The 25,430-nt window shown below is 38.2% G+C and overlaps 2 protein-coding genes across 3 annotated transcripts; both read right to left on the reverse strand.

The window, feature by feature from the left end:
- Positions 1 to 7,741: 7,741 nt before the first annotated feature.
- LOC122643560 (DEAD-box ATP-dependent RNA helicase 17-like) lies at positions 7,742 to 9,689 on the reverse strand. Its single transcript, XM_043837175.1, has 5 exons — positions 9,605 to 9,689; positions 9,337 to 9,417; positions 9,060 to 9,132; positions 8,806 to 8,915; positions 7,742 to 7,971 (listed from the first exon to the last, which is right to left on the reverse strand). Exons 1-5 carry the CDS (start codon positions 9,687 to 9,689, stop codon positions 7,742 to 7,744), a joined length of 579 nt encoding a protein of 192 aa, XP_043693110.1.
- Positions 9,690 to 12,426: 2,737 nt separating this feature from the next.
- LOC122644229 (peroxisomal (S)-2-hydroxy-acid oxidase GLO4-like) lies at positions 12,427 to 21,991 on the reverse strand. Of its 2 annotated transcripts, none has more exons than XM_043837850.1 (12): positions 21,894 to 21,991; positions 20,955 to 21,102; positions 20,751 to 20,875; positions 20,626 to 20,672; positions 20,467 to 20,544; positions 20,196 to 20,320; positions 19,978 to 20,035; positions 19,769 to 19,831; positions 18,658 to 18,727; positions 17,711 to 17,811; positions 16,172 to 16,276; positions 12,427 to 12,675 (listed from the first exon to the last, which is right to left on the reverse strand). In XM_043837850.1, exons 2-12 carry the CDS (start codon positions 21,095 to 21,097, stop codon positions 12,496 to 12,498), a joined length of 1,095 nt encoding a protein of 364 aa, XP_043693785.1. In that variant the 5' UTR covers positions 21,098 to 21,102; positions 21,894 to 21,991; the 3' UTR covers positions 12,427 to 12,495. The 2 variants fall into 2 exon arrangements, with proteins under 2 accessions (XP_043693785.1, XP_043693786.1); XM_043837851.1 differs by having other exon boundaries at positions 12,427 to 12,672; positions 16,169 to 16,276.
- Between the last annotated feature and the right edge of the window lie 3,439 nt (positions 21,992 to 25,430).

Genomic DNA, 25,430 nt, shown 5'->3' on the forward strand with positions numbered 1-25,430 from the left:
TATTGTTCTAGTTATTTTATGTTTTATTTTTTATTTTCTTTTCTGTTTTTAACCTCCTAACCGATCTCTATTTGGGATTCCTAATTGTAGTGGGAATTCCTTGTAGGATTGGGATTGGGGGATTCATACTTTGATTGTACTTTGGGATTATTATAAATAAGGGACTGGATGATCAGTTTAGATCATTCAAGCATTATATTCACTGCTTCTTACATGGTATTAGAGCTGAATCTCTGATCGAGCTTGCTTATTAGCCCCCCCCCCTTCCATTGTTCTCTCTTCTTCTTCTTCCATTCGATCCCTTCTTCCCCCCCCCCTTCCTCCACTCGATCTCCTTCACCTTTTTTTGGTTTCTTCTTCTGGATTAGGGGAGATCTACTGAGGTGATCTGTTGTTTAGATGCTGCCCTAATTAATCACCTCATCCCTTAATGCTTTAATAGTTTTTTAGATCGATAGCTGCTGCACATTCCTCTACGATTTTGTTTGGAGCTCTCCCCTCTTGCAGACCAGTCTCCTCTCTCAATTTGAAACTGGTTTGCTTATTGGGATCAATTCCTGTAGTTTATATTGGATAGCTGCTATCACAGGTTTTCTTCTCCAGATTGAAGCATCTCCTCAATCGATCTACTTTCAGGGTTTTTAAAAAAAACCCCTAATTTTATCGATTTTGGTTTTTTTTTTTTTTTTTGGTTCTCTGTATGGCTTTTTTGGAGAAGTTACTTCATCAACAATCAGCATCATCTCTGCAGAATTTTCTCAGCCTTTGAAGACCTGAATTTTTTTCTTAGCCTTTGAAGACCCCTAAACTAGACCGATTACCTCTTTTAGGGTTTTTTTCTTAAAACCCTGCTCTTGATTTTGGTTTTAGGGCAGTTTGTTGCTATTCCCCAACTTCTGTTTTTGTTACCACAGGGCTTCATCAGGCCTTGTATATCTATTTTTGCTGCTGCTCTCTCCTCTCCAATATGGGAGACTCAGAGGTTACCACAGCCAATTCTGTAGGAGATTCTCCGTCCCGGACAGAATTCCTCCCTCATGCTGCCTCCATTAAGCTCAATGGCACTAATTATCTCATATGGGCCAGATCTTTATGTTTAACTGTGGCTGGTAGAGGACTCAGTGGACATCTTAATGGCACTTCTAAACAGCCTACTGACGAAGGGCCTGCCAAGACTCGATGGGCTGCTAATGATGCCATGGTTATGTTCTTCATCTTGAACTCCATGCCACAGGACCTTTCTAGCCAGTACCTTCTTCTTGATGCTGCTGCACAAATTTGGGCTGCTGCTAAAGGTACTTATGGCCAAGTGGGGAATGATGCATAGGTATATGACATCCAGAAAACACTCTCTTCTACTTCCCAAAAGGAGCTGTCCGTGACCAAGTACTATGCTGTTCTCAAAAGTTTGTGGCAACAATTGGACCACTATGCTCCTTTTCAGCCTACCACAGCTACTGATGTTACTGCTTATTCAGCCTATGTGGACAAATTTTGGGTTTATGACTTCCTTGCTGGTCTTAATGCTGATTATAATCCCATCTGTGTGAAAGTACTTGGTCGGGTACCGTTCCCTACATTGGAGCAGGCCTTCTCCTTTGTTCTTACTGAGGAAACCCATCGAGTTGCGATGATGTTGGGTTCCTCCGTTGAAAGATCAGCCCTACAGGCTGCTGGTTCTAAAGCTACTCCATCAGATACTTCTGCTACTGCCACTGCTACTATTGCTGCCCCTACCCGAGAGCCTGTCAAGTGTGACTATTGCAATAAACTCTATCACACTAAGGCCCAGAGCTACAAATTACATGGGAAGCCTGCTGATTTTGAGGCTAAACGTGGCCGTGCTAAACCTAAAAACAAAGCCAATCACACTGAAAGTGTAGCTCCAGCACCCACTACTGACAACAGCTTCTCCCAAGAGGAATTCCAAGCTCTCCGGCGTTTATTACAGTCTTCCGCTACTACATCTGTTCTTGTCGGTCATTCCCCTCCATCAGGTTCCCACTTTATCCGCTCAGGTATTTCCTTTACTGGTCACTGTGCATCGGTTGTCTCCGCTCCCTGGATTATAGACTCCGGTGCCACTGATCACATGACAGGTTCTTCAAATCTTTTTTTTACATATTCCCCTTCTTCTGGCAAAGATTAAATTAGGGTGGCTAACAGTTCCCTCTCTTCTATTTCTAGCAAGGGGTCCATCAGTTGTTCCCCATCACTTTCTCTTTCCTCTGTTTTGCACATTCCTAATTTTACTACTAATCTTCTCTCTATTAGTAGTATTACCAAAAATCTGAATTGCAAAGTGACCTTTTTTCCTACTCATTGTGTATTTCATGAACTGGACTCGGGGAGGACTATTGGATGGGTAGGCTACATAATGGATTGTATCTTCTTGATGATGGACCGCATTGGGCTTTGCCTTCTCAGTTATGTCCACCATCTTCTTCTTCTGAACTACACCAATGGCATTCTAGGTTAGGACACCCCTCCTTGGGCACATTATCTCTTTTGTTTCCCAATTTGTTTAAAAATTGTAATAAGGAAGAATTTTTTTGTGACCCTTGTGTCTTGGCCAAATAGACACGATTTAATTATCCTATATCTAATAAAATAATTCATAGTGATGTGTGGGGCCCTAGTCGTAAGGCCTCTCTTCATGGCCAGCGCTGGTTTGTTACCTTCATTGACTGTCATTCCCATTTCACTTAGGTTTATCTCATGCATAACAAGAGTGAAGTCTTCTCTTGTTTTCAGCATTTTCATAAGATGATCCTTACCCAATTTAATGGCACTCTAAAGATTTTGAGGAGTGATAATGGGAAGGAGTATATGGAATGTCAGTTCAAACGATATCTTTCTTCCCATGGCATTTTACATCAAACCAGTTATGTTGATACTCCAGCCCAAAATGGGGTGGCTGAGAGAAAGAATCGCCATCTCTTGAAGGTGGCCCAGGCCCTAATGTTTGCCCATCATATTCCCTCCTTTTATTGGGGGGATGCTATCCTTACTGCAGCCTATTTGATTAATAGGCTGCCGACTCGGGTCCTTGATTCTAAGTCCCCTATTGAGCTTTTATCTGGCTCTAGCTTTTATATTGTACACCCTAAGGTTTTTGGGTGTGTCTGTTATGCTAGGGATACTAGGTCCCCTGACAAACTTGAGCCCTGCAGCCTCCGCTGCATTTTTTTAGGTTACTCTGCCACCCAAAAAGGGTACAAATGTTATTATCTCCCTGCCTGTCGTACCATGGTAAGTATGGATGTTATCTTTCACGAAGTTCTCTCCTATTATTTGTCCCCACCTCTTCAGGGGGAGAGTCCTAGTGAAGATGTGTTGACCATTGAACCCCCTCTTCGGCATGTTTATGATGAGTCTACCCCTACTGTCCCGAGTATGCCTACCCCTACCCTTCCCTCTACGTCAGGGGGAGAGATTCCTACACAGGGGGAGGTTTCCCATTCTCCTTCAGGGGGAGATACTGTTCCTACTCAAGGGGAGGTCACCCTAGTAGAACCATCGGTGAATTTCAATGGAGGATTGATGCGACAAATTCGAAGGTTTTTCCACGGAATAGGATCAGACATAGGGAGCTACAATCCACTATGATACTAGTTTCTGTCAAACTGTCAACCTAGGATCCAGAACCTGCTTCTCCACTTGGTAATCCTTCTTCCTTGGATCTCCCCATTGCTGTTGGCAAAGGGTGAGAACCTACATTCAACACCCTTTATCTCATGTTGTTTCTTATAATTCTCTTTCTCCATCTTTTCGTGTATTTGTTTCCTCTCTCACTTCTGTTCGTATTCCTCAAAATTGGCAGGAAGTTCTTACAGATGGAAAGTGGAAGGCAGTAATGATGAAAGAAATGGACGCCTTGAAAAAAAATAACACATGGGAGCTTATGACTCTTCCACCAGGGAAGCGGACTGTTGGATGCAAGTGGGTGTTTGTGGTGAAGCAGAAGGTGGATGGTACTATGGATAGGTATAAGGCATGTCTTGTAGCCAAAGGATTTACTCAGACATATGGGATTGACTACCAGGAGACCTTTGCCCTTATCGCTAAGCTAAATACTGTCAAAGTACTCTTATCTTGAGCAGTTAATTTTGGATGGGACTTACAACAGCTTGATGTGAAGAATGCTTTCCTCAATGGGGAACTCGATGAAGAAGTATACATAGACATTCCACCAGGGTTCTCTTGTGACAGCAACCGAGGAAAGGTTTATCGATTGAAGCGTGCTCTTTATGGGTTGAAACAGTCCCCTTGAGCGTGGTTTGGCGAGTTTCACAAAGCAATGATTTCTGTAGGTTACAAGCAGAGTAATGCAGATCACACTCTCTTTATTAAGCGAGTGGGTGAAAAACTCACTTTCTTAATAGTCTACGATGATGATATTGTGGTCACTGACAACGATTGTGATGAGATCAGCAGGTTGAAGAAGTTTCTTGACCAAGAGTTTGAGATTAAGGATCTAAGAAAACTACGGTATTTTCTTGGGATTGAAGTTGTCAAATCTTCAAAATGCATCTTTCTTTCCCAACGAAAGTATGTCCTAGACCTATTGACTGAGACTGGGTTGTTAGGATGCAGTCCTTCTGATACTCCTATGGATGTTAATGTTCGTCTCAAGGAAAAGGAGGGTGATCCGGTTGATAAAGGGCGATTTCAATGACTAGTGGGGAAGTTGATTTATCTTTCTCATACTCATCCCGATATTGCTGTTGCTGTTAGTCTTGTCAGTCAGTTTATGCATGATCCCTACACTTCACATATGGAGGCTGTTCTTCGCATTCTTCACTACCTGAAATCAGCCCCTGGGAAAGGAATTCTCTTATCTCCTCATGGTCATCTACGCATTGAGGCGTATACTGATGTTGATTGGGCAGGTTCCCCAGACCGTAAGTCTATATATGGGTACTGTTCTTTTGTGGGTGGTAATCTAGTCACCTGGCATAGCAAGAAGCAAGATGTGGTGGCTCGTTCGAGTGCTGAGGTAGAGTTTCGTGCTATGGCACAAGGTATTTGTAAGTTACTCTAGTTAAAAGGTTTGCTACAAGATCTTGGACTGCCTATTCGCCTTCCTATGATGCTCTACTGTGACAACAAGGCTGCCATTAGTATTGCCCATAATCCGGTACTTAGGGTTAAGGATTGTAAGAAAGGCGAAAGGCAGAAAATACTCTGTATTCCTGTTTATTCCATCGATCTAAGAAGAATCATCACCCCCGTGGACGTAGGCACATTGGCCGAACCACGTACATCACTTTGTCTGTGTGTGTATGCTCTTCCATTATTGCTATCGTTTGTAGGTTCTGCAAAACAACACAGGCTATCACAGCCAAGCTGTTGGCATGGCCGTGCAGCGTGGACTAGCATTGTGGCTCGATGATGGCTTTTTTCTTGGCACGGGGCATGTCGTAGCACCGTGGCATCATGTTGGCAATATTGAAGAAGAGCGGGGGTGATATGGAAAACCAATGAGTCGTGACAATTCAAAGTATGTTAGTATGATTTTTCAAGCTAGTAGATGTCTACTTCTAGAAAAGTGCAAAAGGTTTAAGAGCTACCTTGAGGAAGGGCGGTGTGTCTTACCCTTCTTGGTGCTATTGCATCCTAACATGGCATCGTGGCTTGCCACAACAAGGCATTGTCTGTAGGGTTGGCCTGGCCATGCATGCATAAACAACAAGATATTCTATTGGTGGATCCCATGGGCAGATACTCACTAGTTGATGCGGGTTGAGTGTTTCCCTTATAGTTTTGGTTACTGACGGGGACCATACTCGGTGGAAAGTGCTACTATGGCGCACTACCGGGGAGGCAAAGGTTCAGGGTTGTGGATGCTACTAGCACCAACTATGCGTCAATGGCACACAAGCTTGGGTGAATAGGCTATCCCGTGTCATGTGTACAAGTGTGCTTGTCTTAGGTAGCACTTAGGTTTGGCGTACCTAGGACGAGTACATGTTGCTGTCACTTACAAGCACGCATTGTACGACATTGATGACTGACATGGGTGAGTGTGCCATAGATCTCGCAAACCTTCAGTATGCATTGTGCCATTCAAATGCACTGTAACCATGGTTCAAGATCTCGATTCCACATGTTTCTGAGACGAAACCCCTAGGCGATACAGTATCGGTCCTAGTTTCGACAAATTTCAACCAAAACTAGTTGAATTAAGGTTTTAAAATACCTCATCTCCATTGAAACTTTGTCTCATTTCAATAGGGTTTCGACCGAGAGGTGTACATTTTACAATTAATTGTATAATTTGATTGCTTTTAATTAATAAATTATGTATAGAATAGGGCCTATTAGTATGTCGTCGCCTACGAACCTAAGATCCGAAGTGAAACTCCTATTTGGACTTTGTTTTTTGCAAAATGTGATAGTGTCATTGTGTTTAAATGGACTAAAATAGGCTGAGTACAAAGTTTCAGCCTCAACAAAGGTCTAAAACCAGCCATCAAGTTCAAAAAAAAAAAAATTACCCCAACTCGTCGAGATCTCGCCGAGGTCGAGACCCAGCTTGCTATTTGGCAAGCTCAAAACCTATACTCAAGATGAGTTTTAGTTCCTTGTTTGTGTCTGATCAAAGCTAGAGGGATTGGTGTGTGATCCAATTGACACCTTGTGGTGTGAAGACGGGGTGGTTCGTTCAGCTCTCCTTCAGGTTTTTCTGTTCAAGCTTCTATTTTTATCCAAGTTACTATTGCTGCCGATTATTCTCTGCAACTGCAAGTAAGTTTGAGACTTCCCCAACCCATACTTCTTCTCCTAAGCCCGAACCCTAACATTCCCCCCCTTTTATTTTTTTACCTTTTCCAGACTCTTAGTTCTGTCCAGACCTATTCCTCCATCAAAATTACTCCAAACTTAAACCACAACACCACCAGCATAGCCCCAACACTCGATCCACACTTCTGCCCCCTTTCATCCAGCCAAACCCTAGATCCACCATCACCCTACTAAAACCCAAAACCCTAATTTTCCCACAGACCAAACCAGCCAATTTTTCTCTGTCCCAATTTTGGATCAACTAACCCTCTGCCCTAGAGGAGAACTCGACCCAAAGGAATTCCCTATACACCCTCTCTAAAACCTAGATCCCCTCACTTTACACTTTCTGAAAACCCAAAACCCTAACCTGCTGTCACTCTAGTTTACACACTTCCGCTCATCAAACCATCTCAGGACCTTCATTAATAGACTCCCCTACACCTGCCTAGCATAACCAACACCTCAAACCCTAACCCTAATTTTGACATAAAACCATTTTCCGCCCAAATCGGATTATCAGTTCATAGCAGATCCTGTTGATCAACATGAGCCACGTACATGCATTTATGTATTTGGCTGTTTATTATCAGGTTGGTTGCAAGCTAATCCATGTTTTCTTTACTCTGGAAGGTATGGATACGACATAACACATCTTACAGCCTTAATTCGTGAAACTGAAGTTTCATATAATTACAAAGTCCAGTTTTTTCAGTGAGTGAGATTTATGATGAAGTTAGAGAATAGCATGCATAAGCAAAGGGGGAAAACAAAAAAAGAAAAAGAAGCCTTAACCCAGTGTATGAGTCCCACTTTTTCTGGGTCCCAAGAGGGTTGGACTGAGAGTCAGTCCTAAAATTTGGCATTTTTCCATGAACAACATTCTGACTTGAACCAACATTTTCACAATCGCAGCCAAGCTTTTACCATCAAACCAAGAAACGGCCCCTATGCTTCAGCAAAGGAAGAAACCACAAGAATTAAACCCCATGAAACATAGAAATTTGAAGTCAAAAGAATAGAAAACTTGATATTTTATACCTTTGCGCAACCTGGCTTTCTCCTTTGACCTGTTCTCGCCACCCATTATGTAACCCGGGACAATCCAGTGAAAACGGTGCAATAACTTTTGCAAGATTTCATAAACCTGCATACACAACTCACGCGTTGGTACAAGCACCAACGCTGTTCCCAATTTGTCAATTTAATTAAACCATATATAATTTTAGTTCAAATGTAATATGCTAGTTGAAAAAAAAATGGCAATTCAATATGTTAGCACCCAAAAAAAAAAAGCAAATTTGTATTCAAAAGAATGCTTTCAAGGGCCTTTCTTTGTTTGTTGGGATGCGTTACACTGGATGATTCAGTTGAAGGAAGGGATATGTTCAAAAGAAAGAAGATAAGAACATTAAACTTAAATGTCTTGAAAGGAAACTCACATACAGCTTTGCTTATTTATCAGAGAAAAACAAAGAAAAAGCAATAAACCAAAGAACAATGAATGCTGCCTATTCATCTGATCTTATACATTATGGAAGGCCTTCTATTATCCTTTTATTTCTCTTCCCCTTTCCATCCATATGGAACTGACATCTATTGTAAATTTATAAAAGAAGTGGTCATGTTGCCCCAATAGTTAAGCGCGTAGTTGTCAAGGAGTCCCCTTGGATGCTTTGGTCACCTTGTTGGTTTTAAATTGCGTCCAAGCCCCCTACAACACCTTGGGTTGCCTAGGCGCCTTAACAACTATGGTTAAGCGCAAACCAAGTGAGATAAATGGCCAATACATCGAAGTTAGGGACTTGCAACAGAAGCAAAAGTTAACCCCACAACCAAAAACTTGAAGACTTAAGTTCTTGCTGACCCAGATGGGAGCATACTGCATAAGCCCATACCAACAACCTCATCCATAAAGATTCTGTCTTCCAACAGAAGAAAAGAAACAAAGGGAGGGGGAGGGGGAGGGGGAGGGGAGGGGTTGGAAAGAGATGCTTTTCTTCGAAAGACCACACTTACCAAAAGTTCCATCGGCTCTTTCAATGCGAGGATCATACATTTGAAGGTGATGAATGATAGGAGCCAGATAAGCAATAGTCTTGCCAGTGCCAGTAGCCGCATTAACAAGTCTAATAAAATTCCGTCAAAGTATAAACCAGACCGTCAAATGTACAAGGAAAAAGAGATTACACAAAGTAAGCGAACGTTAGCAAATTGAAAACGATAACTAACTTCAAAACCCCGAAGGGAAATAAAAGAAGCAAAGAGGATACACATGTCGACCAGAAAGAATAACAGGAATCGCTTGAGCCTGGACGAGCGTCGGAACTTCAAATCCCAACCTCTCTATAAAGAATTACAGTGAGGAAACACAAAATTTGAACTTCTGTCAGAAGTCAGTAAGACCATTTAGATGAATTACAGTAACAAAATTTTACAGGGAATGAGAGACGGATTTCAGTCGGTTTTATTTAATTCATGCCGCACTCTCCCCACTAACTGGATAGAATAATGAGTTCACGGTTTTACATTACAGAGAGAGAGCAAAACCTCGGAGCTGTTCGCATAAAGATGACTGAAGTCCGGTAGAGGAGAAGGAGCAAGAAGCAAAGATTTCGTTCTTCCCTGATTCTGCGTCATTTCTTCGTATTCTTCCATGAATCAAAACTCAAAATTGATTTTAGGGTTTCTGCTTAACCCGAATACAGCTCCTTATTAGGGTTTTAGAACTTGCGCGCGAAATATACAATTTGGCCGTTACCTCCTTATGGGTTGGTGGCTCTACTGCCAAAGTTCTCGTGATAGTGTTTGGAAACACCAGTCGCGGTCTCAACTGTTGATAGGTGACGTTGGAACACTGAGTGCACGGTGAACTCCCTCTCACTCAGTATCCTCTCACTCATGTTAGAATCCAACCGTTAAAACATGGGCTATGAAGTCTTTTTATCTTTTGGCATAGAGGATAAAATTCCTCAAACTACGTTTGGTTGCACGAGGAATTAAAGGGAAGATACTTGAAACTTTTTAAACCTGATTGTATAAACTACCTAAATTTCTTATCATATTTAATAATGATACATTTTACATGTAAAATTTAGGGAAACAGTTTTCTGTCTGGGAGTATGGCCTACACTCCCACGTGTCTATCTCTCTCCTCCTTAAAACAAGGGGGCAGAGGTGTCTTTTCACATGGGGAGGAGAGAGATAGACACATGGGAGTGTTGGCGTAGGCCACACTCTCGGACAAAGATCTTTTTCACTAAAATTTATTTTACTTTTTAAACCAAAGAGAATTGGATGCAAAATAAAGAAAAATTTAATAACCAAACATGGAACAATCGATTTGGAGTTAGTGATATAATCACATGGGGTGATGATTATAATTTTTTTTTGTTAGGTTTAACTTCCCTTTTTTTTAATTCCCTTGCAATAAAATAGAACCTTAGGTTATCAAATAAGTAATGGTCATATGCAGGGTTGTTAGTAGGTCAGTCCGGTTGGTTTCAGTCTGGCCTATTCGATCCTCACCAATTTAAGGCTCCACATCTTTACCATATCATTTATATTCTGTTGAATGATCCGCGAGGGTAAAATTTATTTCCACCCAAAAAACAAAAATCAAGTTATAATCAATCTTTAAACAGGTTAATTGAATTATATACTAGCTGTAAACATCATGCCATGAAGAAGTTTTTTTTTTTGGATGAATGTGCCATGAAGAAGTTGATCAAGCTATTAAATGAAGGACTGTGAATATCTGGATCTAGGCCTGATACTAGATCATTTACTAATCGATTGATTTTTTTTTATTATTTTTTTAAGAATTTAGCACATTAGAGGTGATCCATAAGAGGCCCACTGTGGATTAAGGGTGTTAAATGGTTTGATTCGGTACAAAACGTTTATTTAAAAGTTCTCATTTTTAAACTATAATCGAACCATTTATTAAACGGTTTTACGGATTCGATTTTAAACGGTTCAGTTTGGTAGCCGATTTCTGTTTGATATTGGCACATTTATGTACATTTAAGAATGTTACATGATTTATTCGGCTAATCGATTCGGTTCGGTTCAAACCGTTTGACTAAATGTCCTCAAATTTGACACTATACTAAATCATATATTAAACGTTTTCACGGTTTCGGTTTGATTTTGACACTCTTACCAGGGATAAATCCACAAAAGGGCAAGACGGACCTATGAAGGACCAACACTTATTCCTGAAAAGACCTACCTTGTTGTGCACAACAGGAGAAGAGTGGTCTCAAACTCGAAAACAACATACCCCAAGCAACCAACAATTGCTTAGCTCAGTTGGTGAGCCGTGGTGCGCTTCATGCCCATGCTCACCAAGAGGTCTCGAGTTCGAGTCTCTTGGCTGGTATCTTATCCCCTCCCCGGTTCAATCTCCCCCCCCCCCCTTCTATCAATTATATATGTAAAGCTCCTAATAACCACACAAAAAAAAAAAAAAAAAAAAAAAAAACCATATCCCAAGCACAAAAAAAAAAACATATCCCAAGCACCGCTACGACCAGTGGTCTCAAGTCCCAAAAGTTAATCTTGTTAGGGACTTAGGTCTCATCCTCAAAAGTTAGCTTTTAAGGGGAGGGTGTCCAAGTTTATATTAACTCATCCACATCCCCTATCATATCTGATGTGGAACTATTCTTTTTACCTTATACGTGGATAGCCCAACAACTATTGGCAGGGCCCATGCCCACTAATTTTCAGTCCATGGTTCAAGTTCTGCTCTAAAGAGGGCTTAAGGCATGGATTTTTAAAAGCCAATTTTGGCTTTGTTTTTATTCATATTTTTCTTTTGGCTTTTGACTTTTGGTTTTTTAGGTTTGGGTGTGTGTGTCGTTCTCTAGAGAAGAACTAACAACAGAAACGAAAACCAGAGAGAAAGAGAGAAAAAGAAAAAGAAGAAGAAAGAAAGAAGAAGGAGAAGGAAAGGAGCAGGGAGCTTGAGATTGGTTTTTGGAGCCTTAGTGTTTCTACTACAACTTGAAGATCTCTTCAAGGCAAGGAGACTTTGTAAGAGGTGGTGTTTATGGTGAGAACTTGGTTTGGCTTCTTGTGAGGCAATTCCTTTTGTATTGTCTCCAATTTTTTGTACATCTCAAGTTTTGGTAAAAACTTGAGAGAACCATTGTGCTCTTATTTTTCTCATAGTGGATTGGTGCAATATTTGTCCCGTGGTTTTTTCCCTCTACAATGGAGGGTTTTTCCACGTAAAATTCTTGGTGTTGATTGTGTGATTGCTTTCTTACAATTTTATTTCTATTATATGCTTGGTTATATTTGCTTGATAATTTTTACATTGGATTATTGTTTTCTCAATACACACTAGACAAGTGGGTTTGATTAATCCCAACAATGAGGCTGGTCGAGATGGCCTAAGCCCGGTGTCCACAGACTATATTGTTTCTTTCTTCTATTCAAAATCAACTGGAGTATAACCCCGACAGCAATACAAATGACATCTCCATTTTTGTATATTTTTTTGATAAGTTACAAATGACATCTCCACAATATCATTATAGTAAACAATAACTATACCTCTACATTACATCTCATATTCTCAGCATCTCTCCCCTACCCACTCCAAAACACTTGCACGATTTATTTTATTCGATATTAAATATGCGTACAGAACATGTTCAGTGATCGGGCTACATTGTTTTATTCAGTCATGTATAGCATTTAGAGCATGGCTCGGAACCGGTCGCGTTCCGTGGTTACACGGCTCCTTGTAATATCCTTCACATCACAGCACCCAGCTAGGGTCATGGTAAGTTCTAGCTCCTCCTTCAGCATGTCTAAGACCCGTTTGACCCCTTGTTCCCCCTTTGCCGCCAGTCCATAAAGTATAGGCCTCCCAATCTATACAACAAATACAAGCAAACAACCAACAATGTTAGAGAAACTGTGGGTTGAGAATGAGAGAAAGAAGGCAGGGCATAAAATGGATTAAGCTTCCAATTTGATATAACTTGTCTTTCTACATGGTTTGGAAAACCACTATAACCATTTCTCTAACATCCTTTTAGTTCTAGTGATGCTGGGCAACCATATCAGTGCAGGTAGTCAAGCCACGAATCAAGATGTTTGATGTACATCATATCCAAAGGGATTTAGTCAGCAGGTTATGGGCCCAGCAAATTGACACAGGGTTGTGGCAGCTTGATTTATCTTGAATCATAGAAAAGATGACTAGGACTTTGAGATGTTTGGCTCATAGGGGGATCTCATCTCGAGTGCAGCTCAGGTTCTTGTACACCCTTGGGTACACATATGGAATCCAACTTTGAAGTGGATTCCATCTCTGCGCCTAAGGGCGTGCGAGAATGGTTCTTGTACGAGAACCTGAGCCAGCCTCATCTCACTACAATCCTTGATAAAGAATTGGGATCAGTTCCAACACTGAACAAGAGTTTGATGGAATAAGCACAACACTAAGTCAACATTAACCAGCACTACGTACTTCATCTGCAGCTGTTTTTACTGAGTAAAAAGTTGTTTCTAAGAATCACATGAAAAGCTTAAAGGACCATTTTCAAGGAATATTATAAGACGAAAAATCTGCCTAACCGATCTTGATTTGATAGAACCCAAAAGAACTGTCTTGACATTCTTTTTGTGATTTTTTCCTTTTAAATTTCTATTTTCTCAACCCTTTACCGTATCTAGACCAATTAGTTAAACCCCACTACTCTTTTTGACGACCATTTGGCTCTTCAATTTCATGCAAGCCATTTGAACTCAAAAGGGTTAACCCAGGGTCATCCACAGCCTAATTCTACTTGCCTGGAAGTCCAGTCAAGCCAATGCGGAAGGGAAGGAAGACTTTATTGGTTGTTGGCAACTGGAGCCCATAACTTGCAGGTACAAGAGATTTTTATAACCCATAATGCATATCAAATAGTTGATCCTGTCTGAATAAATTATTAAGACTCGCTATCCATAATATCCATCCAACAATAATAGCAGATCCTTGTCCTTAGATGCTACACTTTATGGACCCTTGAAGACCCTGTGGGCTCAGCATAGATTGGATGAGATTTTCCTGATCATGCAGAAAAATGTTTTAGTGGGTTTGGCTTTGGCTTTGGTTTTGGCATGCTGAATTGCATCACCTACTTTCCATTCAGTGGGTAGGTTGGGTTTGGACAGGATTTAGTTGAGCAATATAAGTCATTCAATTCGATCTTGGCAGTGGAACTTGGGACAAAAGAATTTGAGAAAGAATCAATAGAATGGAAGATTTGAATAACTAGGTCAGTGCAATACATGGCCCATCAAGACAGCCCATGTATGAAAAGTCTTAATAGATTGAAGGAGGGGGATCGCTGCTAGGCTGCGTGTCCCCTACACCAGCACGGGGGGCATCCATTTCACGGGGGCGGGGTGGTCATTTTGCTCTTCCTGTGTCTGGGTGCAGATGCCACACAGCTAAATAGCCTTTTTTTCCCCCTAGATTGAATAACTGATGGGGGTCAATTTATGGATTCTATATATAGATGCAATGGTTTATGGCCTAACCCACGTTTTTATGATTTATCAAAAGTTCAGTTTTCTGAGCATAACGACTGTTGTGGATTCAGTAGCTGCTTGAGAGGGATTCTCAAGTCCTTGGTGAATTCCACGGTAGGCAAGGTGGAGTACTCCTAACTATCTCTTCGTATTCAACTTTTCTATTTTCTAGTTTCTCTTCTTACTCTTCCATTCCTGCTCTCCCAATTCTAGTTCTTAGCTCGTATAGGCGATACCTTTGAATTATTGATTCTATTCCCTTTTGGATTACCTCCCTCGTTGGCTATAGCCTTGACACCAATTTGATGGCAAATCTAATAGATTCAGTCATAAACAAAGGAATCAAGGGATTGGATCTGCTAGATGGATTAAACAATAGAGAACAAATAGAACCTTGCAGAATAAAATCAGAGAACCAGAAAAAAATCAGAATGGAAGACCTATGGGAGAAAATCAATAACCCAAAGGGTACTGTTCAGATGGTCCTGATTTTCAAGTCGAGTGACCTTATCGATCAGGTTATCAGATGAAAAATTCCCACAGAATTCTGAAGTTGAAATCAGTGGGCAATTGCACAATTCTACCTCTCCTAGGAAAACTGGGCAGATGGATTAGAAAAGAGAATCTAACCAAATAAACTAAGGTTTTAGATCTGAAATTAAGAGATTACGATAAAAAGAAATAATCCACAAAATTTCTGATCAATCTCAGAAGATTTGAGAGAGCTCTGATATAAACTAGAATAGGGAAAACAGCTATAAAAACAGGGTATCACCAACAATAATTTAGAAAAGCTGGATTGGAAGAATAAGAAGAGAAACTAGAAAATAGAAAAGTTGAATAAGAGAGCACATAAGGAATCCAACTTACTGATCCCTGGAATCCACCATGGCCTTGAGAATCCCTCTCAAGTAACTACTGAATACACAACAGTCATTATACTCAGAAATTGAACTTTAATTAATCATAAAAGTGTGGGTTAGGCCATAGGCCATTAGATCTATATATAGAATTCATACACTGACCCTCTAATACTTGTAAACTGACTTGGAATAGTAAAATCAGACATGAACTTGACACTCCAATTAACTTAGGACTCTAAATCTCATCGGATACTCTGAATAGTAAAAAACTTTTCTAAGTACTACTATTAACTCTAGGACTAACATTTAAACACTAGGAACATCACTCTAACTTAACTTAGAAAGTAAATATAGTATTCCTATAAATGGATTACCCAAAGGCCCTAATCCAATCCAAAGTTTATTTGCACTAAAATAAGTTCAATTCTATGATTCGTGCAAATAAACCCAATTCTATGATTCTCCCGAATCAATGAGACACATGAAACAGATCAGATCCTGGCCATAGTACCAACTACTTTTGTTTTACAAAGATAAATTTATTCGTTTACTTATATATATATATATACAAGAGATATGTAACAGTTCCAAACTTCAAGATGAGGTCTCATGTTTTCATGATTGTGTATTAAACCTTAAAAGCAACCAAAGGAAAAGGTTCCAGATTAACGGGTAATGATTTGGGAAGGAGGAAGTTCAATGAATATGCACAGTACAAGACCAAACAGGTCTCTCCTATTTCAGCATAGCAACTGAAAGAAGACTAGATTTCAATTCAAGTCTTATCTACCACTTTCAATCAGATGTGGAATCATGCAGAGGTTGAGGCTGAAAACTTCCCTACTCTTTAAGTTCACACAATTGGGGATGGAGGAACACTAAGCATCCTTCTTTACTCATAAAATGCACAAAAAGTGCTCATAAAAAATGCTTCTTATAAATTTTTTTTGAAACGACTGAATAGTTAACAGAAAGAAGCTTACAAGGACTGCTTGAGCACCAAGAGCTAAGGCTTTAAAAATATCTGTTCCACGCCGGATTCCGCCATCAAAGAAAACAGGAACTTTTCCTCCAACAGCTCCAACAACCTACAAATCCAGCATCAGAAAGAAAAAAGGATTATTTGTTTCCATGGATGGTTTACTTATAATCATATTAAGAATTTCTCTTGATAGTGAGCATAACTTTTTATATGCTCCTACACAACATGAATGGTTGAGAAATGAAAATGAAGCTTTCGCTTGTGCACTCTTAAACACAACAACTTTTTGTTCAACCTTTCATCTGTAATTTATAAACTATAAAATGTGTTATCGTCTGTATTTAAATATTCACATTATATGTACAAACTTCCAATGCTATTCACTGGTTGTATTATAAATGAAGAATTCATTTCAAGCCTTGACACCTCCAGTTACAGCTTTAGGGTGTTTTTTTTTTCATAGAAGGTGATACTTTATAAGTATTTTAAGAACTTTCTTGATAATGAGCATGATTATTAATAAATTTGTACAGCACATAAGTAGTAGAGAAACTAAATAATTCTTTTCCGTGCACTGTTGGACAAACAGACAACTTTTTCAACACTTTATATGTAATTTAAAACAACATGTGTTTTCTTGTGCATTTACCTATCCACATTGCATGCACAAAGTTCTAATGCTATTTATTGGCTGTATCATATGTCATGAGTTCATCTCTGGCTTTGATGCCTCCAGTTACATCTTTTTTTTCAGCCACAAGATCTGAGTCATCTGACATGAAAGATCCAGAACGGCCACCATATGGGAGATAGTGTAGCAAAGTCACATACAGAGTTCCCTTGTCCATGTCAGCCCCATGTCCCACAGTGCATTGCACTTTGACTTACTGGTAATAACCCTTGAATTTTCTTAAATTTCCTTTACAAAATTAGCTATCTTTGCCATTTAATAAGGGATATTTTGGACTGGATGCTATGAGGAACAAAGTGATACCTTGTTAGGTTGCAAACTCCTTCCTGTTTCAGAACCTTGTCACAAAAAATGACAATCTCTCTTGTTAACCAGAAGCAAATGGACCTCTTGGTTAAATATAAGAGTCCACCAGTAATTAGAAGTCTAGCTAAACTACAAAATTTCAATCATAACAAGAGCTTAATTTTTGTTTGATATGAAGTGGAAGAAAAACGAACAAAAACAGAAACAACACAACTTTTTTTTATTTTGGAGTAGAATCACACAAGTTTTATTTTTGAAGTAGAATCATACAACCCATAAGATTTCAGTAAGGAAAATGTGAAGAAGATGTTTTGTGCCGAGTACTTTCATTGTTTTCTGGACTCATCACATATTTTTCTAAACTTTTTACAAGTGCAAATGCAATTATACCTTAAAAAACATAAGGATTTATTAACAATAACTATGGCCCTGAATAAACTATAGAGTCAAGTTGCCTAACAGAATTCATGTAGCCAACTGCATTAAATTGGAGTAAGGCTTAGTTCAGTAGGGTAGAGTTTATGAGTAGGATCTAAGCATTACCGTTTCCAGAACATTAATAGTAGCGGGGACATAATCAAGCTGGCGTGCTCCGTGGTTGGACACAATCACCCCAGCAACTCCTGCTTCCACAGCTTTCACGGCTGCAAATATTAGCACATCAAGTTATCAACAATCCATCAATAACACGAAACAAAGAAAAGAATCCTATCCTGCGATAAAAACATCTCAAATATTTATCAAATGTTCTGCATTTAATAAGACCAGGAATTCAATGGAGAGTAAATCATCTCCATTCCAAACGTCTTGAACAAGGGGGAATAGATCAACAGAAAAAGAAAAAGGAAAATAAAGGAAAGGCCACATATAAAAGAGGAATAACTGTTTGGTGTGGCTTTTGAAATCTAAAAGATTTGGAAGGGAAAAACAGAACCATCTAAGAAAAATTATAGGGAACAAAATGGTCATAGTAAAGTGCTTATCCAATAAGAACAAGTGACTCAGATTAAGGTTATGGTTTGACTAAGAACATAAAAGTATATTTACTCAACACGACTTGTACAATGCTCAGAAAACAATAAATTTCAAACTGAGAGGAGTATTAAGTTATTGCCAACGTATCTACCGAAATAACCTAAAAGTAACAGTTTGACAGAGACTGAAGGTTGTCTATCATTGGAGGATAAGTATCGTACTGTGCTATTTTAGATAATAGTCCTCAGTTTTCTTGAAAGTTTTGAATAGAAACAAGTGAAATAAAATGACCCTTTTTGCCTGGTGGCATAGAGCTGTTGGGCTGAATTTAAATTAAGGAAGAGGGCCCATTCTGGGCTACTACTTCAGCTATACATCAAAGTTGTGTAGCAAAACATTCTTAATCAGTTCTTCCCAACAGCATGTTTTAGCACAACCCTTCTCCACCTTTCCAGTTCATGCATTTATAGAGAAAAGCATTAGATAAACACAGATCACAGGAGCCACGAGCTTACCATCTTCTGCAGTGAGCAACCCCTTGACCAAAATTGGCAAGGTTGTAACAGATTTCAACCAGGCAATGTCCTACAATGATCATGATGTCTTATAAGTTAACCGGAACACAAAAACAGAATTTCATGTGATGATGTTATGTTTATTACATTGATTTTGAAAATATATTTACTTAATGTTTCATACCACAATAAAATGTCTACATCCAAAAGAAGAGAAATTACTGACTGCATAAATTAAACAATACAAAAGGTAATCTTAGCAGACTTTTAGTAACATTAGTCTGTAGGAACAAGATTCTTAAGTAACTTCTACAGCATATTCTAGAACTATGATTTAAAAGCTAAAAACCAAGTTTTTTTATTTTGGCTATGCTGCTACAAGAAATGAAGATGCATTATGCGGCCAGTCTATTGATTAAGGTAAGGAGCCTCTGGATTTAGTTTCCACTACTTGACAGAGTTCAAACAACAAAGCTTTATCGAGCATCAATGTCCAAAACAGCCAAAGCCAAAATTAAAATACTTGCACTACTGTGGTACAATTTCGCTGACTCATTGTTTATGAAGTTTGTCATGAGTCAGCCAAGTTGTTCCCCAACAAAACATCTTTCCTGATTGCCAAAAAGAAAAGAAAACAAGAAAAATTTCTTCTTGAATTGCTGAAAATTTCCATGGATATAGCTGTATCGGTGTATTCCGAGGCAGAAGTTTAGAAAAATGATGATCCTATTCATGTAAACACGATCAACAAAACATCTCTTTTGAAGTAACAGTTTTCCTGAAACTATGATAATGAATAAGATAAACATTGACGTAGTGCTTTCCCTGTTTCTTCTGTCACTTCCAAATGCCTTACATGCTTATAGCCATTTAAATTAGTATCTAAACAACTAAAATATATATTTAAGTATTGGAAGCTTATCAGAATGAGACAATACTGTAATCTCTTAGGAATCACATTACACCAAATATGGTCGAGATAGTGTCCTCTCTCTCTCTCTCCCTCTCCCCCCTCCCCCCTGCTTGCTATTTCTTTGGTGTTGTTTTTCTTCCCAGTGATTCCCAATAGAAGGTAAAGGTTCAGGCTTCCCAAGAATTGATTGGTTCTTACCTTCCAATTCAGAGATTGATCAAAAATTTCAGCAGAAACAGCTTGAAGATTAGAACCCTCTTTCTGCAAAGAAAGCAAAAGAAATTATTAGCGGAAAGAAAAATCTTTTATTTTTTCATTTCTATGATAAAACAAACTAATATCTGCTTTATTTTCTTCCATCTTTGATCTGTTGTAAGCAAGCATTTCTACAAAAGCATTATACTCACATTTGAAGATGCAGTAGATAAGAGACCTTCAAGATTCTTCGCTTGAAGTGAGATCATTCTGCAGAAAGTGTTACCATATGGTCCATATGAGTGCAGCATTTTAGGTTCAATACATATGACCACAAACTCTCATAGTATGAAAATTACCTTATTGTTCTCAAATAGATAAGAAGATGAATCAATAGAAAAAAATGGAAACAAAGAGATAGAACTCCCACTTGTTTTTTATATCTGCCTCCCGTCGACCAATCTTGGGTGTGTCAGCTGTCAGGACAATAGCTTTGTATCCATTTCTTTCAGCTCTCTGCAATAGCTGAACTGTGATATCTCGTCTTTTAGTTACCTATTCACAATTAAAAAAAAAAAAAATTCAAACTATTAAGGAAGTCCTTAACTGACATCTCCAAAAATATTAGAAAATTGATAGTAAAAATATGGAGGATACAACTGGCATAATCCAAATAACAAATCTTCTGAAGGATAGCATACATATAACTGAAAGAACCGAATAGCACTACAGCTGGCTGCAACCTCCTCCATACTGCAGGTAGACATAAAGGATAGCACCTACAACCATACAGCTTCAGCATTCAAGTACTTGAAATAAGAAACTGACAACTGAGGCTGAAGGATAGGTTGTTTTAATACCATGATAGTGTTACTTGCTGCAGTAGCTCTTGCTGTTGCAACCTCTCCTGAAATGAACATAAAATGTCAAATGGATTCAGAGTTACAAAAGCACCTCATGTAATAACTAAAAAGGGGATTTAAACCTTCAGGATGAGCTAATTTATGCTTTGCCGTCGGGGCAACGATGATGGGTGCTGCGATCTTGTAACCCAATACTGTAGTTGAAAGGTTTATTCTGCTCACATCCACAAGAGCCCTTGGCAGGATCCTAAGAACATAAAATCTGAGAGCAATTAAAATGGTGAAACCCATTGGCTACATTAGCAGTAATAGGTCAGATACATTACGTAATTCTACGATATGCTTCCAAATTCTCCTTCAGTGTATACTCATCCTCAGCTCCTGAAGTATAGAAATCATAGTACATCATTGGAAGAGCTTTCCTGGCCAATTCTTGGAACTCATTCACATTAACAGGTTCAGCGGCCATTTCTCCTAGAACATGACCATTAATGGAAATATGAGAGTGGGAGTATGTCCATCCAACTATTGTAGTGATATAGGTCGCACAACTTTCAACTAAGCAAGGTTTTCAGTAATATAATTTAGAACCCCATAATTGAATTAAAATGAAATATATTATTCTGCTTCCTCCTTCCAACAATAAATTTAATTTGAATTAGGAAAAATATAATGATGTGATTTCAACAATAAAATTCTCCAACAACAACAACAACAACTCAGCCTTATCCTAACTAAAGCAAATATAAAAACTAACAAAAACCACCTCCATTATCAAATCAATTAGTTGCTCTTCCTGTTAGTAACTAGAAATTAATGGGGAAAAAAAAGAGGATAATTATAAAAGCCTAAGCTTAGAAAAAATTGAATTCCTTGAAAAATTTACTATAATCCAAGATATCAGCATCTTTAGGCCATGCTCAGGTATAAAAATATATACTTATTTGAACTCTTAAATCTTTGAGAATGTCCATTCCGGTTACTTATTAATTTTTCATAGTGTCACGCACATTATAGAAATGACAATACCTTCAAAATATTGATATTAATCGTTGTTAAAATCCCAATGGTTTGACAAGAACTACGTCAAAAGCTCTAGTGCGCTTAAGGGCACAGGCAGGTATGTATGACTTTGCAACAAACATAAAACCTTAAAATCCATTACAAATCGAAGCGTTTCAAAAGCGATTATAGTTGATTCTATCAAAAAAAAAAATTTCTGATAACTCAACGAAGACGAAGGAGAAGAAGAAGAAGAAGCATACCTGACTAGAATAACTAGTAAGATCAACTCAGAAGAGAAAACACTGAGACTCCCAGTTAGTGTTGCGAGACAAATGTAAAAAGGAAAGCCAGATATATATATATATATAAAAATATATAAACTCCACGAAACAAAAGAAATCGCGCGTAACGACAATCACTGGGCCATGATGCAGGCAGTGCATAATGGTGTGAAGTCTCATGACGACTTGCAAACGAACAACGAGTTTTTTACTCTTTTCCATATTTTGGTAATTTTTTTGGTAACTTTCTAAAAGCAATTGGAGAGCTTCTGACTGATATTTAAAGTTTTAAAATCCAAAAAGCAATCAACACAATTCATCCGAGAGCCCATGCTATGCTGCATGCAGTGTTTGGGACGCCATGGCTCACTGCTCACTGCTCACTGCGGCTTGCATGCGAACAGCGATTTGTTTTTTTTTCTCCCGTATTTTCGTAAGTTTTCAGTGTTGACTAGTGAGGAGATTTTTTTTACTCCATATGTGATGGAAAATTTTGCATCTCAACGGTAAAATTTTATTTCAAAATGAGTATGGAAAGTGGTTTAAATTAGGGGTCAATTGGTCAGTTTAGTCGGATTTTTGATTAGGCTGAGCCAATTTCGCTTTGGTAAATGGCCCAAACCTGAAACCAAGTGGTTGAGTTAAAAGTCGATGTCGGTATGATTTAGATCACTTTTTATCGGGTTGATTTAACGGGTTCTTATGGGTCATATCAGGCTTCTATTGGTTCGTGTGTATACATCAAAAAAAGGTGAATTATATAATGATTCTTTATCAATTTTTTTTTATTGATTTCGGTTCGAATTTTATTTTGGCCAACTTGATTTGGTTTCAGTTTTTACAAAGTTCGTAAAACTCCAAACCAAAACCAAACTGATACAGGTTTAGTTCATATTAAACCTGTCATTTTTTATCAGTCCAATCAAAAGTTTCAAGCTTATGAAAAGCCTAGCAATCTGTCACGTTATAGATCGAACGAAACCCAAATTTTGTGGATAGATAGAGCTCAAGTTCCCCTGTTTAAGTATTAAGAGTCGATCTTAAAGGAGTTAGCAATATAGCAAAAAAACAAATTTTGGAAATATAAGGACTAGGGAGGGTGGGTGGACATAAGCAGACAACTGAAACTTAAAAGAGTGCATTTATATACATGGAAGGGTATTTGATTGAACTTGAATCTTTAATTTAATATCTATATCTATAGCTAAACAATAAAATGTACATTTAATCCAACGGTCATCTCTCTCTCATAATTCATAACACATCTATTTACCTTCATTATTTCCTCATAGAAATAAATAAGAATGAAAGGGAAAGATCTATGGCCTATGCATTATTGACAAATATCATGCCAAATGCCGCAATTGAGCCGTGGTTAATCTTCTTTCCTTTTAATGTTGACTTTCTTGGACTTGGATTGGTTAATCTGTCCCTTTATCTGTCCCTAGAGGCTCAACCACTCAACCAATAAAAGGTAGTTTGGTTTTTGGGTGTGGGGAGAGGGGGGAAGCCATGCTAAATTTCACACCTTTTTAAGCTTCAGCTTTTTCTCTTATTTTAATAATGTAATGAATTATAAGATTTGTAATTGTTTTTTTTTCACTTAGTCAAAATATAAGTGGCAAACAATATTATTCAATTTTCTGATTGAAGTTGTTCTGTCAATCCTAATCACTCAAAGGAAAAAGAAGTGTGCGAGTGCGACTTCAGTACAGATTCTTGTGCATGTTCTCTTCTATAAATATTCTTGTTCTTTTTAAAGGTGTTAAACAATTTGATTTCAGTTTAAATGGTTCGGTTCGATTCGGTGCAAGAATTTTTAAGCAAAATCAAAATCAAATCATTTAATAAACGATTTCAACTATCTTGATTTTAAATGGTTTTAAACGATTTTACTAGGTTTTTAATTTTTTATTCAAATGATTTCTTTCTCTTTTAATTTTTTATTGAAATAAACGTAAAGTTAACATTGAATTAAATTTGGTACTGTTATATATATGTTTTCTTTTAGCAATTAATTGTAATGTTATAGTTGTTTATATTTATTAAACTTTTATTCAAAAAGTTTGAATGTGTTAATTTTTTAGTGGGATTTTATATATTCTTATCATAATCGCTTATTCTAACCATGAATAACTTAACTTACTATGTATATATTAATCGACTTACTTAGTCGATTTAAATGATTCGATTTACACTATTTTATTCAAACTTACTATGTATATATTAATAGGTTTACATTTATTAGGGTAAGGCTCATTCTCCCCCCCCACCTCCCCCCTCCCCTCTCCCCCCTCCCCCCTCATATTCTTCTTCTTTGTTGAGTAGACGACTATCGGTTGCTTATTAGTCTTTGACAGGATGAAATGCCTACCAATTGTATGATTTAAGTGCTCTGTGAACTTCTCATTGCAAAGCCCATAGGAGCTACATGTTAGCACATCACAATTGAAGATAAGCTTGTTTGTGCAGTTCTAAAAATATCTCCAATGTGGCTGCCCTATGCCTGTTTCTAAACATATCGATTGGCACTTGGATAATCCAATTATGTCCATACTATATTGTCTACATGAGGAGATCTATATGACATTTATGGATTTCTTATAAAAATAAAAATTGTAGGATTGTCTAATACGTTTGTGTATGGTTGGGAGTCCAATTCCTCACATGGGGGTGGAAATGACCACCCTACCCCATGCCCGAAAACACTGCCTAAGATGGGATCCATTCCCCCCTATTAGAAGAATTAGAGGAATTGGAGGCGCCCGCAAATTGAAGGTGATAATTATTCGTGGGGGTTGAAATAATGGGACTATGGGATGTTGGTCGACATGGCACATGTCAGTCTACCGTTTGTTATGTCGAATTTAATGGCTTGTATAACAGACAAGTGGTAGGAGTAACCCCATTGCCTCTTCTTTGCTGGAAGGGGATAATTCATAATAGTGGTTCAGCCTATATATATATATATGGTCTTAGTTCTGCAGGAAATGTGGGCAACAGCTAAAAGAAAGATCGATTCTTTGGGATTTTTCCGTAAGTTTTTTTTTTTATTTTTTATTGAAAAACAGAAGATATATTACTAAAGCAAAGGTAAATATAATGTATTCTTGGATTGAGCATATTTAACAAGGTTCATGATTATAGCTATACAAAAAGAGTCTCTATGCTTATCAAACACTATTTCTTTGGGATCTTTCCATTAGGTTTATTCTTACATATAAGGTGACATTCTATTGTAAACTATAGTTTTAGCCCACGGACAAGTTGTAATAATGTTTAGTTTAAATAGTATTTGGGTTTGGGCCTTAATAATTGTTATGGGTCTATCTAATATTTTAAGGGCCTACTTCGTCTAAAATGATTATGCGTTGCGTTGCACCATAAAAGATAATGCCTTATTAAATTCTTTGGGCCTTTTAATAATGCTTTTGTGAGCCCATTTGGCTTAACAAGGCCCAATCTGGATGGGCAATTCGAGAACCCAAGCCTGGCATTCATATGGACCATCTAGAT

The sequence above is a fragment of the Telopea speciosissima genome, chromosome 10 (assembly GCF_018873765.1).
Source record: "Telopea speciosissima isolate NSW1024214 ecotype Mountain lineage chromosome 10, Tspe_v1, whole genome shotgun sequence".
Lineage (NCBI taxonomy): Eukaryota > Viridiplantae > Streptophyta > Magnoliopsida > Proteales > Proteaceae > Telopea > Telopea speciosissima.

Excerpts from the sequence above, each read along its gene's own strand:
- LOC122643560 (XM_043837175.1), bottom strand. The coding sequence starts at position 9,689 with ATGAGTGAGAGGATACTGAGTGAGAGGGAGTTCACCGTGCACTCAGTG. Across the intron at positions 9,133-9,336 it reads TTTATGCGAACAGCTCCGAG|AGAGGTTGGGATTTGAAGTT; the intron begins GTTTTGCTCTCT and ends AATTCTTTATAG. Across the intron at positions 8,916-9,059 it reads ATTCTTTCTGGTCGACATGT|ACTTGTTAATGCGGCTACTG; the intron begins GTATCCTCTTTG and ends GAATTTTATTAG.
- LOC122644229 (XM_043837850.1), bottom strand. The coding sequence starts at position 21,097 with ATGGCCGCTGAACCTGTTAATGTGAATGAGTTCCAAGAATTGGCCAGG. Across the intron at positions 20,036-20,195 it reads GAGGCAGATATAAAAAACAA|AATGATCTCACTTCAAGCGA; the intron begins GTGGGAGTTCTA and ends CACTTTCTGCAG. Across the intron at positions 19,832-19,977 it reads TATCTACTGCATCTTCAAAT|AAAGAGGGTTCTAATCTTCA; the intron begins GTGAGTATAATG and ends CTTTCTTTGCAG.